The 18,359-nt window shown below is 41.7% G+C and overlaps 1 protein-coding gene across 12 annotated transcripts in view; it reads right to left on the reverse strand.

Moving 5' to 3' along the window:
• Window positions 1–7,739: 7,739 nt before the first annotated feature.
• CNTN4 (contactin 4) overlaps window positions 7,740–18,359 on the reverse strand; it is a 985,842-nt gene continuing 975,222 nt past the window's right edge. For all 12 annotated transcript variants that reach the window (XM_055259613.2, XM_055259617.2, XM_055259612.2 and 9 more), the window contains 2 exons: window positions 11,692–11,860; window positions 7,740–9,555 (listed from right to left, as the gene is read on the reverse strand). In XM_055259613.2, coding sequence (XP_055115588.1) covers window positions 9,455–9,555; window positions 11,692–11,860 — 270 coding nt within the window. In that variant the 3' untranslated portion in view covers window positions 7,740–9,454. The remainder of the gene's footprint in view (window positions 9,556–11,691; window positions 11,861–18,359) is intronic.

The following is an 18,359-nucleotide window of genomic DNA, read 5'->3' on the forward strand; positions in this document are numbered from 1 at the left end:
GTCTAGATCTCTTGACCTCATGATCCACCCGCCTTGGCCTCACAAAGTGCTGGGATTACAGGCGTGAGCCTCTGCGCCCGGCCTGGACTCTTTCACAATGTTCTGTCTCGTTTCCAGTGTAAACACTCTGAGGTCAAGAGCAGTGTCTGATTTATCTTTGCGTCCATAAGCCCCAAGTAGGAACTGACTGCCGGTTGAGTAACCAGACGAAGGAAAAGGAAGTGAGCTTATTAAATATTTACCAGAATAGAAAACAATATAGATTCTAAAGAACTAAGTTCTAATGGTAGGTTCATTTATTAAAGCTGTGTGGTTATAGCACAAGTTAAATCGTCACTGGAGCTTAAATTAACGAAGTAATAAAAACTCACAGTTGGTGTGATGCTCGTCTCAGAAACGCTGCCCTCCACCTCAGCCGCCGCCAAACACCTGGGCTGCTCCGAGCTCCCCGCGCACCTCCCCAGCTGGCACCACCCACCATTTGGCTCTCAGTAGACACCTGCGTTGGTTGTCAGGAGCAACACAACGCCGCCCATGGGGCCCATGTGCAAGATTTTAAAGTTCTAGCGGACTCTTTTCAGCTTGAAGGTGTTTTATTAGGTTTGTTTCATTTATTAAAACTAAAAGCAAAGATTTGTCCCTGCCAAGTAATAAACTGGAAGAACACATAAACCTGAGGGGAAAATTGCAAGAACGAAATCAACAATAAAGTGCTGGCGTCGTAGTTTAAAGGTCGGCAAGCTGCTGCCGCCTTTTTTTTTTTTTTTTAAGACGCGGTCTCCCGTCTCACCCAGGCTGGAAAGGCTGGAGTGCAGTGCGGTGATCACCGTTCACTCCAGCCTCGACTTCCCGGGCTCAAGTGATCCTCCCACCTCAGCCTCTCGAGTAGCTGGGACCACATAGGTGTGCCACCATGCCCAGCTAATTTATAAAATTTTTTTGTAGACACAGGGTCTCCCATGTTGCCCAGGCTGGTCTTGAACTACTGGGCTCAAGTGATCATCCAGCCCTTGGCCTCCCAAAGTGTTGGAATTACAGGCATAAGCCACTATCCTTGGCCAGCAAACATCTTCTTAAAGGGCTAGATAGTAAATATTTTCAGCTTTGAGGACCATATGGTCTTTGCGGCAGCCACTCAGTTTTTCCATGATAACACAGAAGTGGCCATAGGCAATATATAAATCAGTGTGGCTATGTTGCAATTAATCTTTATTTACAAAAAAAGCGGGCAATGAGCTAGATTTTCCCAGAGGGGCAATATTTACACACGGCTTAATGGATTCAAAATATGTGTGAATGTGTTTTCTTTTTTTTAAGAAAAGCAACCAATTTGGGAAAATAACAATTATGTTTAATCAAATAAAAATCATTCTATCCTGGGGGATCAATGGTAAAAAAAAATTGTGTTTGACTGAACTTAGCCTCATTATAAGTAGGTTTTGCAAGAAACACAGGTCCGGCATTCTGTTCACACCTTTATCTGTCACACTATTCACACCATCCTTCAATAAGTGTATTTTCGTCTCTTTCAGTGAACCATGAGGGAAGCCTTAACCCTATTTATCTCAGTTTCTCCAGTGCCCAGCAAGTGCTTGACACATAGTATGCACTCAATATCTTATTTGTTAACCACTAAATTCAAGAGGAACAACTGGGCCAATTCTAACTGCCAGTTATTTGGTCTCGGATATTTGGTCCCAACATTGTAGTTGATAAATGATGCATCCACTACATAGTTTTCCAACTAGCTGTGCTGTGGCTTATGTTCTTGGTAACAAGCCCATTTTTTTTAACCTTTCAGAATACTTCTGGAATCCCTTCCACCTGCTTTAACACCTTCTTGCCACATAATGTGGGCCTTTGCTGGGGAAAGACTCCCTTGAATTAAAACTCTTTTCTGGGCTGGGTGCGGTGCCTCACGCCTGTAATCTCAGCACTTTGAGAGGCCGAGGTGGGTGGATCACCTGAGATCAGGAATTCGAGACCAGCCTGACCAACATGGAGAAACACGTCTCTATTAAAAACACAAAATTAGCCAGGCGTGGCGGTGCATGCTTGTAATCCCAGCTACTCAGGACGCTGAGGCAGGAGAATCACTTGAACCCAGGAGGCAGAGGTTGCAGTGAGCCGAGATTGCGCCATTGCACTCTAGCCTGGGCAACAAGAGGAAAATTCCGTCCCAAAAAACAAAACAAAACAAACAACAAAAAAACAAAACCTCTTTTCTGCCAGCTCTAAGAGGAACTTCACCCACTAGCCCTGTCTCTCTGGACACACACACATCCCATCCTCACACCATCCAAGGAAAAGTGGGAAGGAGAGTTCAGCAAACGAAACAGAACTCAAAACAGCAAACTTCATGTCTCGCCCTCAGAGCCACTGACCTTCAGAGATCTGACAACACATCAGCAAGACCCTGAAATTTTGAATTACAAATTAATTACTTCAATGGTAGTAATGAAGGCCTCCTGGTGTAAGGTTGCCAGATTTAGCAAATAAAAATAAGAGGCTCAGTTAAAGTTGAATTTCAAATAAATATCACATGGGAGATACTTCTACTAAAGAAGCATAACTTTTTTTTTTTAATCTGAAATCCAAGTTTAATGGGTCCTCTCCTATTTTATCGGGTAATCCTGATCTTGCAGGGTAGCCGGAGTTTAAAGAAACAGCTCTAAGACACCTGAAGTCAAGGATGACGAACATGCAAAAAACATTTGCGGTCAAGGAAAGAGAAGCAGAGAAGCTGGGCCACTTTAGAGCAGAGAAATCATCCCACCTGAGCCTGAAGCTCATAACTGCCTTTCCTTCTTGTTGCCATATGGGAACCGTTATCTATCTGTCTATTTATCTATCTATCTCCCTTATTGTTTGTGTATCATCTATTTACAGATAGAGACATCTAATGTTTTGGAGTAGGGCCCTAAACCCAAGCCACCAGAATTTTAATTCCTGGCCTCTCTGATCAACGGTGTGATCAGGGACAAATGTGAATCTGTCAACCTCAATCCTCTGTGTATAAAATAGGAATAATAAATGGTAACTAAATCAGTAGGTTGATTTGCACTGAGTCTGGCACATATTATAAGCATAATCACTGTTTACTATTATTATTATCATTGCATTTCCCTGTATTGTGACAAAGTACTGTTACTGATGCCTTGGCTTCCTCACACACATCTGAATGCCACATCATTCTTCTATGCCCAGCATGGTGCCTGGTACAGAGAGGGCTGCCAATAGTCCCTCGCTGAATAACTAAAACCCTCTCCAGGGACCTATCCTATCCCATTGCTCCAGATGGCTGTGCCCTGGGCCTGGCCAGCACTCAGAACTTCTCCACCTCCAGCATCTGAACCTCAGACATCTCACCCTTCTACCCCACCATTTCCTCTGGCCTATCTACTTGTCCTAGAATGTTCTCTAGTTGAACTTCAGAGTCTAGTTCCTTACTCCATCCTGTCCTTTTTCTAAGTACTTATTTCTAGGTGTATGAAATGCACTAACGAGTTTATGTTCTAAATTCTAGTCCTTTTTTTTTTTTTTTTTTTTTTTTGAGACAGAGTCTCACTCTGTTGCCCAGGCTAGAGTGCAGTAGGGCAATCTCAGCTCACTACAACATCTGCCCCCCAGGTTCAAGTGATCCTCCTGCCTCAGCCTCCTGGGTAACTGGGACTACAAGCACGTGCCACCATGCCCAGCTGATTTTTGTATTTTTAGTAGAAACTGGGTTTCACCATGTTGGCCAGGCTGGTCTCGAACTCTTGACCTTTTGATCCCCCCACCTCGGCCTCCCAAAGTGCTGGGATTACAGGTGTGAGCCACCATGCCCAGCCCTGACTTTCTAATTGTCTGTGTTACTTTGGGCTTCTTATATAACCTCTTTGCTTCCATTTCATAAACAAAAAAGGAATAAAAACCTGTGTCCTCCCCTTATTAGTGTGAAAAGCACTTTGAAAACTAGAAAAACAAATTAAAGACATTACTATTTGTTAAAGTCCTAGGACATATATATTTCCTGGTATAGTTTGTGTTATTCATAACAATAAGGATATGCGGCAAAAACCCAGTTTACAGAGAATGGGGATATCACATGTAATCACATCTATATTTAAGTAGTTCAGCCTTCCATTTCCAGACTTTCAGATCGATCATATGGTTGACCTTTTTTAAAAAAAGCTTTCTATGTGATCTATATCATTAGAGCTCTGCTAATCTACCACAGCCCATAACTGCTGGTGATAAAGGATAGAGGCCAATTTTGTTTAAACTGTGATCTCTGTTGAGTATTGTAGTTTACAGTTGAGTTGCAGAGCTGGAACATTTAATCTGCCTGGCCCATTTAGCACAAGGGGAAAAGGGGCCTCTTTGCAGAATGGGCAGCCTGACTTGCATTTAGTAATCACACTCTGGCAGGGGGCCTGAGGAAATCACAGGAAATGGGGCCAGATATTCTCCTCCCTCTAGGTCTGAGATGGGGGTGACGCAGGCCTGGTGCCTGGGAGCACAATGAGGAACCACACCCAGATGCCAACGCTGAGGTGCTGTGTGTCTACTATAAGGGGGAAGACACCAACAAAAATGATTTAAATACAAGGTACAAAGGGATGACTGACATGAGTGGGTACTGACCCCATCCCCTGGAGGTCAGAGAAATGTGAGGTCAATTTCAGATGGGGAAGCTGAGGGAGGCTTTGTGCAAAACCTGGCATCTGAATGGGAACCCTACTGCCTAAGTTTGAATTAGTTGATTGTATGATTAAAATGATCAAATATTAAAATTTATATTAAGAAGTGATCATGTTTAAATAAAAGGTGATAATGGACGTGCCAGCTGAGTTCCACTCATTTTGGTGATAAGAAGCATCCACATCATACATCTGTGGTTCTGGTAAAGTCCCTTGAGAAAAAGAACAATAACACGATGATAAAATCATCGCTGTTTGGAGAGCCATGCATTTAGAGCTTTACAAACTTTATCCTCCCTAATAAGTAGCAAATCATTACAATGCACCTCAGGCAGTCAAACTCCAGGATCCACATCTTTAGTCTTTGTATTAGGCTGCCTTTGTAAGGCCTCAGTGTCTGGCATTTTGTAATGGAAAAATCTGGGGTATGTCCACAGATTGAATATAAGTCCTTGATTTTAAAGGCTTGCCTTTCAAATCACTATGGTTGGCCACATAACGTTTTTAGCCAGAACATTTTGCTAATTGTAACAACAGGAAAATAACAGTCACTTCTTGATTATAAGTGTTAATGGAGGAGAACAGTAGCATCGATAATCCAATGTAGTGAAAAAAATCACCTGTTGGTTGATTACATTAGATTACTCTAAAAACTGCATGACGTTTTTGTTGCTAATTATGTGCTATTTGTATACTTTTTATAACTCAACATTCTTTGAGCATATTTGTAGTGAGGCAAGGTGGTGGAAGAGACTGGGAAAAGGTTATTCAGGATTTAACATTGCCTCCTGGATATAAACAACCACAATTTTGATGGTGGGAATAACACAATCATTCTATCTTAATATCAAAGGCTACGCACCTCCTACCTCACAGGCTGGAAGAATTCAGAACTTACCTGAGAAATGAAGCTTATCATCCATGTCTTCTGTGCCCATGGAAAGGTGCTGCTTTGTATGTAGCATGTGTGGGCTCCATAGAAAGTAGGTACACTGAGAGAATCCAAATATCTTGCACAATAGAATTTCCTTTCATACAGTTAAATCACAAGTGGACTACACACACAAAAAAGAGGGTAAGAGTAAGCACTCTGAAAGGTTAAACAAGCAAAGGAAATTTTCCTAGTGCTCCTCCTTCAGAAAAAAATCTCAAGCAGCAATGTAGTCATTCCACTCAAGTGTATTATTTGGGCTAAGCCCAAATATTGGCTAGCTAAGCATAGAAAATCTGTTACTTATACCAACCCAGCATTTCTTCTCTTACCTTTGGAAAACAGCATCTTAATTTTCCTTTAACTATCCCTCCCCTATGAGTACAGGCTTAGTCTGATCAAGTTACTCTGGCTGTGGAACTCAAATGGAACTGATCACTTTCCCAGGAATCTGAATATTGAGCATAATGGCGTCAAAATTGGAAAAGCTGATTCATCCCCACAATAGCACCCCAAAAAGACTTTCCAAAGTTCCCACTGTCTGGACCCGCAGAGTGGCCTGGTTCTTATTCTCCTCAAGACTTGCTCCTTCGCTGTTTCCTTGGCTCATGTGATGTAACCTGTGTCATTGTAATTCCTTACTTTTTGTTTGCTCAAGTTACCCAGGGTTGTTTCTTTGCTTACAACCAGTGGACCATACCTGAGGCAACCATGAAAGCCAACAAATGAGACAAGTTTGGGTGGAGGGGCTCATGGGGCACTTTCTAAAACATCTTCAATTCAGTTAGACTCAACTAATCCAGGACCTCATTTACCCAATGATGAAGCCAATTGGTCAAAGACTTCTTCCAGGTACAAAGTTAGAAGCCAGGCCTTTTAACGCTTTTCAGCACATCACGAAAGTAATGACACAGTCTTCCCTGGTTGGTTTGCTATGGCACACAGGCAGGCAACTGATGCAAAATGCTACTTCAAAGACCCCTTCATTCAATTAATCAGTGAGTATTTATTGCAAGGCACTGTGCTAGGCACTATGGAGAGTACATGGAAGATAAGACCAAAGTCCCTGCCCTCAAGGAGCTTACAATCTAGTTGGGAAGACAAGGCATACATACAAGAAAAAGTAAGTAACAATACAGGAGTTAAATTAAAATGCAAGATAACAGTACAAGAGATTTCCAAAAGTAGTATCTGATTAATTACTAAATGAGCGGCATTGATAGGGGTTGCAGCTAATTCCAAGGAAGAATGTCATAAAGGACTGAAGCATGAGAAGTCTTTGCAGACAAACTGGGGCTGCAGCTACCCTAGGACAACTGGGATCTGAATGGGAGAGAAGGGTGGAGAGGGCATTTCAGGAAGGGGCAGCCATAAGACCAAAGGCACAGAGGTGAGACCAAAAGCAAGCAGTGTTCAGGGGTCAGGGAGGGCTTAGTGTGGCTGGATACACAGTTAAATTGTTTTGGATTAAAAAGGGCCTTAAGGGCCGGGTGTGGTGGCTCACGCCTGTAATCCCAGCACTTCGGGAGGCCGAGGCGGGCGGATCACCTGAGGTCAGGAGTTTGAGACCAGCCTGACTAACATGGTGAAACCTCATCTCTACTAAAAATACAAAAAGTAGCCCGGTGTAGTGGTGGGCGCCTGCAATCCTAGCTACTCGGGAGGCTGAGGCAGGAGAATTGCTTGAACCTAGGAGGCGGAGGTTGCAGTGAGCTGAGATCACAACATTGCACTCCGGCCTGGGTGACAGAGCAAGACTCTGTCTCAAAAAAAAAAAAAGAGCCTTAAATGCTCAAGCTTAGAACTTATCCTTTTAGCAATGGGGCGGTGAGGGAAACAACAGATATACTTACAGTAAACATACAAAAGACTTAGCTAATCAAGAGAAAATATTCAAGTCTCATCTTCAGGACATTTACTTGTGGATTAGGACCCTCTCTACTTCCAAAGAGGATTTGAAATAGTGCTTCAGGGTTGTCAGTTCCAAAGGAAAAGCTCTGGGTCATCTAGATTTGGGTAGAGACTTTTGAGTCCCTCTATCATCCCAAATTATAACTAGCACAAAGGTAAGCTAACAAATTCCCTGACAGGCAGGCAGGAAAAATGCTCCCAAAAGACAAGTATCTTTACAAATGACAGAATATTTATTAACAATACCTTTAAAAAAGATTACAGATGCTAGATCACTGGTAAATATCATTTACACTGGGGTGGGGAACTCCCTGGGTGTCATTTTTTTTCATTCATTTTATTATTTTGTTGATTTTTTTTGCACGTGATTTTAAATTTTATTTTAACATAGAAGTAACCATATCAAACTAAGAAAGGAACACAGCTTGAAATACTGACAATATTTTTTTTTCCGGTTACCACCCTAGTTTTACACAAATGGAATCCCGATTATGACTTATTGGATAAATATAACTAGAAGGTTGAAAAGTTATATTATTTGTAAGCAAAAATGACAAATTACAGCAAATTTGAGTGCTCTGAGAAAGAAGAAAAGGTGGCAGCATGTTTACATGAGAAAATGTTTATAGAAAATTTCATTGCCTTTTATGTCACTGTTCCACTAGGGTTTGCTTACAAAACCTTTCCCATTGTAACAAATAGTTCTTTTCAGAAGAATACAATTTTGTTGATATTGTCATTTTCCAATGTGTGATTTTAAAACTTAGAAGGTAAAGCACATAAAGCAACTAGGCTACCTATTGCAAAACAGAATTATCAAGAAACCATACAATTGTACCAAAGATCTTTTATAGAGTCATATTGAAAATTCTTGCAGCAACTATTTGTTGAAATAGGAGAAATCTTCCAAACTCCATATGTAATTTTGATTCAAAAGAAGGTCTCTATTATTACAGAGATACACATATTATATGTAAGAAATTTTGTAAAGAAATTACGAATCCATTGACAGAGAATTACTTTTTTTAAATTTACATTCAAAATAGATACAGTTAAAGATAATAAAATTATCTTTTATCCTTTGAAAGACTTGGTTGACTATAGTAACTTTTGGTCTATGTTACTACAGGATATATGTTACTTCAAATTTAATGTCTAAGATAATGCTACTACAAAGACAATGCTAACTTAGTTGAGTGAAAAGAAAATCTTACTGTACAATGCTAAATTCAGGGATGGGAATATTGCACAAGGTGCCTCTTGGGCAGTAAATTTAGCTTTTGAGATTGCAGCCATTCCTGAAACCATCTCAAGTTGTGTTGAACAACAAAATTCACAACGGCATGGGAAAACATATTGTACATGTCAAAAGGACTTGATTCAATGCATTAACCACTAGAAGAATAGTTTGCATACAACAGCCTTGAGTTATAGACCAAGTCTTCAGCTGTTCTGCCATGAGATCCTTGTAAAACTGTACAAGTAATTTGCAATTTATTTACCAAGATGAGTTTCGAACTCTTTAAAGGAAATATTTTCAAATTATAATTGCACGATTGTGTTGCCCATAGCATTTTACAGCCGAGGAAAAAATTAATATCTACATTATATGTTAACTTTAAAAAATTCTATAAAACACTAAATATATAATAAAAAATATGCATATAAGGACATATGTAAACTGCTTTGGTAACATCATATTACAGATGTCTTCAGTGCATTGCAGAGTTTCCAAAGAAACTTCAGACAAAGCTAGATTTGCTTTGAGGAAGTACTGTATAATGCCATTCCTAAAGAAGCAAAAAACATTTTTATTCCAGTAATAAGATGTACTTGAATAACAATATTACTTAGTACTGGGTGTCTTCAAAACAACTAGCTAAATGTTGCTTATATTATAAACAGCAAGTCCTTTAGATAACTTTTGTCATAAACTGGACCTAGCTGTGAGGGAAATCATTATTGTACTGATGGCTGACAGCGTACATGCATTCGAAGTGGAAGCCCCAGATCCTCTCGCGTAGGCATCTGAAAAGAGAGAACAAATTCACTCAAAACAGCCCCATCCTGTCTTCAAAGGGAAGAGGGGCCACGGGGCTTTTTGAAACAGCAGAACTGCATGGATTCTACTGGAAATGACGATCAAGGTCTTAATGGCTTTTAAACATCAGTTCTATGACTACCAAGCTACGAACCTGGGAGTAGGGTATAGGACAGCCCTGTACCTCTGTCAAAGCATTTGTAAAATAAGGATGTTCCCACCTAATGTGAGAAGAAAGTTCAATATTACTAGTAACAATACTGATGAACACCATGCTATGTCGATGATGCAACAAAATGAAAATTGCTATTCCCTTTTGAACTCTATCTTTGTGCTGGGCACAGATGAATATGACAATTAAATCTTGCAAAAACTGGATGAAGGCCAGGTATTATTATTACCTCACTTAACAGATGGTGGTAATTTGTGCCCAGAGAAATAAGGTAACTTATCTAAGATCACCCAGCTAGTAAATGGCTAAATTGGGGTTCAAACCCATGTCTGTCTAAATCTACCCCTTTTCTGCAAACAAAATATAGCCTCAATCCTTTTTCTTATGGGTCTTACATTTTTCATAGTAAGAAGCTGTCAACTGTCATTCGGGGGTTCTTCAATCTTGTAAGGTCTCTTTGACCAACATAATGAAAAATCTCTTGAAACAGATCAGGTTTGGCTCACAGTCACTTCCTTGTTATCTAATAATTACACCGATATAATTGCTTAATATATGTTTTTGTAATGAATAAAACCAGCAATCATCAATCTACCTAAAAATACCAATCCCTGCAATGATAAGAAAGTATGAAATATAAAGTCAGATTTTTAATGAAGCGAGATAAATAAACCCTAATCTTGTATTTTCGTGGCCTGGAGATTACTTCCACATCTCACCAAAAATCTGGCTCCCTTTTGACAGAAGTTAGAGGCTTTGTTTGGTAAAGTGTAGAATCCAATTGTCCCCACTTTTAAGACAAAAATGCCTTTTGTGTTTGTATGCAAAAAAGATGCAGTAAATATAAACTCCATCCAGAAACACTGGCATATCACCCCTTAGCAGAGGGATGTCACATGGCTAAAAGTCAGGATGGTGCTGAGGATTTTGTCCATAATTTAAAATATCATCTTTTTACCAATGTCTTGAAAATTTATATCTCCAGCCTTCACTGCTCCCCTAATCTCCAGACTGAAATCTGAAAGCCTGTGAAAATCTACACTTAGATATCTAACCGCAGTCTTTTTTTTATTGCTGTAAAATACACATAACAAAATTAGCATTTTAACTCATTTAAAATGTCCAAACCAGCGGCACTAAGTATACTCCAATGTTGTGCAACCGGCACCACTCTCAAGCTCCATAACTTGTCACCCCAAGTGAAGACCCAGTACCTAAACCTCCATTCCCCACTGACCAGCCACTGCCAATCACTAGCCTCACTTCTGTCTCCATGGATTTGGCTATTTTGTTTTTTTTTCTTTAAATAAATGAGATCACACACAACAAAAAATAATATGCTGTTAAGATACTTACAAACATGGTATTTGTAAAAACAGAATTGAATGTATTTGCTCAAAAAGAATATGCTATTCTCACATGCTATTCAACAACATTTGAAAGTAAGATAATCTTGACTATAGAGAGACATACACATTGATGCACATGTTACATATACCCATTCAAAATAAATAGTAAATTCAAAATATTTCCAAGACATTGAACTGCATACACTGTTTCACTGGAGAAAAACTGCTACGGCATACTTAACAATGCTTTTCCTTGTTCCTTCTGACTGAGTCATGCCTTTAACTTTCGAAACTGTAATTCTAGGGCTACAATAGATGCAATGCAAACTACACAGGTTGACACGGAAAAACCTTAGTGACTGATTCGGGTCTGCTTTAATCTGATTTTTGATTAGCAACTGAGTAGATCAGTCAACACGGGCAAACTGATTTTTGCATGAAACTGCCTATGGCCGGCAAACATCTGGAGAGGAGGGGTAGTGTTCTCCATTTTTATTTTAAGTCTTCTTTTGCAGGCTGAATGTCTTTCAAGCCCTGACTCATCTGGAAGGCTGATAAGATAAGACAGGCAGGAGAAAAGGGAGAAAAAAAGGCATTCTCACTTGATATCTTTGGAATTCGAATTTGTTCACTGCTGCTGCCATCTCCTCCGTCACTGAATGGCTTAATTTCTATTATATAATCTTCATCGAAAGGCAAAGAAAGCTCCACCGATGTTTTATTTGTTTCAATGACAGATGTGCTGCTTTGTCTGTTCCATCTGTACAAAACCTGCCAATACAGAAAGAACAGGTGTCACCTGCCGTCTTCACAAAGGCCCCAAATATGGAGCATTCATTTGTTTTCACCTCTGGGCACGAGCAAAATGCAGGGATGTAGACGTTGTCTGGCTGCCCACTTGCATTTGGACGGCTCATTTGTGGTGAGGGCCATGACTGCAGCTACCATTTTATTCCCAGGAAAGAGCTGAAAGGATATTATAACAGGGGCGTCAGCAACATGATTCTACCTACTGCCTAGCCTCTCGGAGGCTCAGATGACACACCTGGGAAAATGGAAAATATGAGTAGCTCCTTAAGGATGTACAGTGCTCAGTTACACATCGAGGCTTTGGCATGAGAATAAACCTGGCCACTGTGGGATCACAGGCCACTTTACCTTTCTGAGCCTCACTTCAGTCATCTGTAAAATGGGGACAATAATACCCACTCTTCTGGAGTGTGTTTTCAAGATTGCACAAGGAGGCTGGGTGCAGTGGCCCATGCCTATAGTCTCAGCATTTTGGCAGGCCAAGGTGGGTGACTCACTTGAGGCCAGGAGTTCGAGACCAGCCTGGCCAACATGGTGAAACCCTGTCTGTACAAAAAATACAAAAATTAGCCAGACATGGTGGCACACACCTGCAATCCCAGCTACTCCGGAGGCTGCGGCAGGAGAATTGCTTGCACCCGGGAGGCGGAGGCTGCAGCGAGCCGAGATCAAGCCACTGCACTCCAGCCTGGGCGACAGAGCAAGACTGTCACAAAAAAATAAAATTAAAAAAAAATAAAAAAGATTGCACAAGGTTTGAATCTGGTGAGGGCCTAGCTTAGAGGAAGCATGTAAGAAACAGTATCTCTGAAGGCTTAAAGATAATCAGAGAACATACATAGCAAAGGTTAGAGCACAAGCCAGGCACAATAAGTTATGATCATGACTCTTAGAGACAGGACATTTCAGCACAGGGAGAACGTATCTGAAAGGCAAGAGTAGTAACCTCCCATTCCTTTCCTCTGGAACCCCACTTTATGGGGCTAGGTAGCAAAGAGGCAACCACTGTCACCCTGGACATATCTGCAGCTTGCAACAGTTCTGTTTTCATCTTGGGCCCCCCATGGGTTCTGAGTTTGGAGGTGGATTCATTTGATGAGGTGGCCAACTAGCCTCCTAAAAACGCATTCACCTACCTGGGATTGCCTGCTGTGATTGGCATTTACTCTAATCAGGAACAAAATATACAGGTCTAGGAAAGTGTGCCTTTACCTATAGAACCACTAAAGCTCATTCTCTGCAGTTTCCCCTGACAATTAAAAAGATAGGGTTGGATGAGGTCAGTGGTTTTTGGTCCTGGCTACATGTTAGAACCACTGGGGTGCCTGTAAACTACTTATGCTGTAGCTCAGTGGTTTTCAACAGGGTGAGAGGGGCAGGGGAGCAATTTTGCCTCACAGGGAGGTATCTGGCAATGTCTGCAGACATGTTTGTGAAAACATGTCCTCCTGCTGTAGTGGATAGAGACACTAGGGATGCTGCTGAACAGTCTACAATGCACAGAGCAGCCCCGCAACAAAGAACTCTCTAGTTCAAAGTGTTGACTGTGAGGAGGTCAGAAATCCCGCTCCAGTTCCACTCTAGCCTGCCTAAGACTGCACAGAGGTGGGATCCAGGCTGTAGTTGTTTTTTAAAAGATCATCAGGAGATGTTAATATGGGATAGGCATCATGATTAGATGAATTAGATAAGTGGTTCTCAAATTCAAGCGTGATCAGAATCACCCGGAGAACTTGTTCGAACACAAATTGCTGGGCCCCATTCCTGGAGTTTGTGATTAGTTCTGGGATGGGACATGAAAATCTGCATGTCTGACAAGTTCCCAGCTAATGCCAGTGCTGATGGTCCAGGGATCATGCGTTGAGAAGCACGAGATTAGCTCATCCTTCCCTAAGATCCCTTATAAATTCTGATCTGCTGAGGCTACAGACATAAGGTCACTCTTGGGTCTCAAGACAAAACCAGACACAAGTGAAATTCATAAAATTCCCTTAGAACGGTTTAGCACCCATCTGTTCCCTGGCATTTCATCACCTTAATTTATATCTCTCTAATACAAGGTGGAAAACACAATTTCCTTAAGGTAGAAAGATTCATAAGCGTCCCCTTCTTCTCCGCAGCATCAGTTGTATCAGACCCAGCATCGCCTTGCTAATGATTAGGCACAAATAAATCCTCAGGCACATTCAGGAGTGTGAAAGCTTCTCATCACAGCCCTCCAGGAGAATGGGCTGGCTGATCGGATGCAAGGTCACATCTGGCTTTGAGGAATAAATTGCTGCTTTGATTTACCTCCGGTCCTTGCAAGAGCTCAGAGGATTCAACTTGTTTCAAATATGAATCCAAAAGAAACACTTTCAGGGAAAAGCAGCACTTTTATCAGCACTGCTTATCAGTCTTGCAATATTAGGGACTGCAGCAGAACCCAAATAAAGTCCTGTAAAGCCTTTATTTACACCAAACACTTGCTTGAGCTGATTGACTTGAAGGCTGTGCTTGCATTTGATATAATCTAGGGTGGAAGACAAGGGGAAAGAATGGATTTGTGGGAATAATGATAATAGCAGCAAATATCATAGACTACTTCCACTATTTAATGTCTCAACGCTGTGTGTTCTAAATCGGGGTGTCCAATCTTTTGGCTTCCCTGGACCACACTGGAAGAAGAAAAATTGTCTTGGGCCACACATAAAATACACTAACACTAACGATAGCTGATGAACTTTTAAAAAATTGCAAAAAAAATCTTACAATGTTTTAAGAAAGTTTACGAATTTGTGTTGGGCCACATTCAAAGCCATCCTGGGCCACATGCAGTCTGTGGGCTGTGGGCTGGACAAGCTTGTTCTAAATGTGGATAACCTCTTAAGGAAGGCAATGTTATGATTCTGATTTCAAAGATGAGTACTTGAGATGTGGAGATGTTAAGCAATTGCCCGGTCTCATGACTGGTAAGTGGTGGATCCTGCATTCTAACCTAGGCAGTCTGGCTCCAGAGCCTGGATTTTTTTTTTTTTTTTGGAATGGAGTTTCACTCTTATTGCCCAGGCTAGAGTGCGATGGTGTGACCTCAGCTCACTACAACCTCCGCCTCCCGGGTTCAAGCGATTCTTCTGCCTCAGCCTCCCAAGTAGCTAACATTACAGGCATGTGCCACCATGCCCTGCTAATTTTATATTTTTAGCAGAGATGGGGTTTCACCATGTTGGTCACGCTGGTCTCGAACTTCTGACCTCAGGTGATCCACCCACCTTGGCCTCCCAAAGTGCTGGGATTACAGGTGTGAGCCACCATGCCCGGCCTCAGAGCCTGGATTTTTAACTAAGACTAGCTTGGCTACCACCTGTAGGGCTCTGGGCAAATTGCTTTCGCTCTCTGGCATCTGTCTTCAGGAACACAAACCAAGGGAATTAGACAGTAAAAAACTAGTGGCCCACGGGTCATAACCAGTCTGCATATATTATTTGTTTGGCTGTCATAGTGTTTTTTTTTTGAGTTAGATGTGAACATTTAAAAACCAAGAAATTATACATTAAAAATTAGTGGGTTCTACTGAAAAACTGGAAGATATGGCCACACTGGTTGCTATGCTTCGGATGCTTGTCCTCTCCAAAACTCATGTTGAAATTTGCCATTTGAACAGTATTAACAGGTGATCTTTTAAGAGATAATTAGGCCATGAGGTGATTAGGCTCACCCTCACAGATGGAATTAGTACTGTTATAAAAGGGCGAGTCAGCTCTCTATCCCTCTCCCATCTCCCTTTTTCCTCCCTCTCCCTCCCAGCACTGGGTGTCAATAACCTTCTGTTCATATTAATTGCCCAGTCTCAGGTATTCTGTTCCTGAGTAAGACTCTACAAAAGTGCGATCTAGAATAAAACAGACTAAGCTAGTAGCCTATATTCCTGTCTGACAACAACTGGCTGGAGTTGAGAAGTCTCATTCTGAACAATCACAAACTCTGCAGTTGGTGATAGTCCCAACACTTCCAATGTTGCTACACTGTCACATGCCTACCTCTGGACCTCTGCACTTCCTTTTTTGCAGTACATGGGACATTCCCAGAGAGCTGCCAAGGCCCAACTGAAATCTCACCACTTAAAAGTGGCTTTCCTTGGCCTTTATATAAAATAGTAAATTTCTCCTGTCCACTCCATGGCTTTCTCTATTCCCCTCACTCTGGCCTATTTTTCTCTGTAGTACTTTGTTATCACTTACTCTATTTATTTATTGCTGGTAGGCAGAAGAACCAAGTGGCTAAATGTAGAAATCAGGATCCATACTGCTGTATTCAGATCCCAGGTCTTCAACATACCAGCTGTGTGAAACGCAAGCTGCTTAGCTCTGTGCCATAGCTCTTCATCTGTAAAACTAGGGATAATAACTGTACCTATCTTCATGGTTATTATAAAGTTAAGATGAGGCCAGGCATGGTGGCTCACGCCTGTAATCCTAGCACTTTGGGAGGCTGAGGCAGGTGGGTCACCTGAGGTCAGGAGTTCAAGACCAGCCTGGCCAACATGGTGAAACCCCATCTCTACTAAAAATACAAAAGGTGTAGGGTGTCTGGCTCCTCCAGTACCGCTCCTAAAAAGAAGGGGGAGTGACTGAGCTGGAAATTAAGAAGAATTCAGAAAGTGTCCTTTCCTACCATCTGCTCTAACCCTGTTACCCACTCTCTCCTCCACTGCCAACACATGTGGTTTCTGTAGCATTTCACACACTTGACACACATCCATCACTTCTGTCCCTTAAACGAAAAATTCCCAACATGGAGGTGCCACTAATGTTTATCACAGATATAGTCTGGATCTAGAAAATACAATGAACCAACATAAAAAATCACATTTGGAAAAAAATGTCAATCTATGGTTCAAATAGGTTACATCATCTGGTCTGCTGCACAGATCTGAAATGGTTCTGAGCTCTCTAGTTTTCATTTGTTCCAATATTTTATTTTATTCTTTTTGTGTGTGTGTGAGATAGAGTTTCACTCTTGTCATCCAGGCTGGAGTGCAGTGGGGTGATCTCGGCTCACTGCAACCTCCACCTCCCATTTCAAGCAATTCTCCTCCCTCAGCCTCCCAAGTAGCTGGGATTACAGGCACCCGCCACTATGCCTGGCTAAGTTTTGTATTTTTAGTAGAGATGGGGTTTCACCATGTTGGCCAGGCTGGTTTCGAACTCCTGACCTCAGGTGATCCACCCGTCTCAGCCTCCCAAAGTGCTGGGATTACAGGTGTGAGCCATCACGCTGGCCTATTTTATTCTTATAAAAATAAAAGTCATTTCCCTAAGTCCTACACCAAGCCCAGCAAATCTTTCCTGGAAGGCGATATGCCCTTGTGTTTGTCTTGACCTGCTTTATTCTCATCACATATCCTGCTTGATTCTATACTGTGCAAACGGATCTTCTAGATGTCTGCAAAAGTGTTGAGAAAGTAAGTGTCAGAAGGATCTTCTTGGAAAGATGCTACCAAGGCAAGGCCACATGAGAGTTTCTGAGAGGGAGCATGAGTATAATAATCATTACCGAATTTTTCTTCTAAAAATGCCTATAATCTTTTAGACACAGTTCATGAAGCAAACATCAGCTTGCGTATAGATCCCCGCCCCTGAGAAAGCTGAAGGCACTCCAAGTCACTACACTCAACAGACTTCAGTTTTTCCATCTGTAAAGTGAGGGGTTTGCCTAGACAATCTCTAGGATTTCTTGTTCAGCTAACATTTCCCTGGTTGCCTGAAATAGCTTAGGTAGCTCCTGGCCCATTAGTTTTCTTTCAGCAGTAACTTGAAAAGGAGCTTCAAACCTGGTTACAAGTTCACCCATGCAACGTGTGTAATTCCCAGGGACTCCTTAAGCTTTCTACATTTTTATCGTGCTTTCTCTCCCCGTTCTATGTGTATACCTGGGAGGAATTTTTTTTCTCTCTCTTTTTTTTTTTCACTCTCTCCCTTCTTTTGGTTAAATCAATTCTGCCCACATCGCATCTGCTTTATTTCATGGTGGTCAACGTCAAGGTGATCAAGCAGTGTTAGCCTGAGTCAGACATTAAAAGTTGTAAAGGTCTGTATTCTTTGTTTCTCTCTCTCTCCTCTCTCTTCTTTCTTGAGACAGAGTCTCGCTCTCTTGCCCAGGTTGGAATGTAGCCATGAGATGTCAGCTCACTGCAACCTCGGCCTCCAGATTCAAGCGATTCTCATGCCTCAGCCTCCTGAGTGGCTAGGACTACCAAGTGCACCACCACACCTGGCTAGTTTTTTGGTTTTTTTTTTTGGTAGAGATGGGGTTTCACCATGTTGGCCAGGCCTGACCTCAAGTTATCTGCCCACCTCAGCCTCCCAAAGTGCTGGGATTACAGGCGTGAGCCACCGTGCCTAGTCTTCATTCTTGCCTTCTTTCTCTTCTTCTTTTTAGTCTTCTCTTCCCTCATTCATCTTCCATCCTATCCCACCCC

The sequence above is a fragment of the Symphalangus syndactylus genome, chromosome 21, assembly GCF_028878055.3.
Source record: "Symphalangus syndactylus isolate Jambi chromosome 21, NHGRI_mSymSyn1-v2.1_pri, whole genome shotgun sequence".
Lineage (NCBI taxonomy): Eukaryota > Metazoa > Chordata > Mammalia > Primates > Hylobatidae > Symphalangus > Symphalangus syndactylus.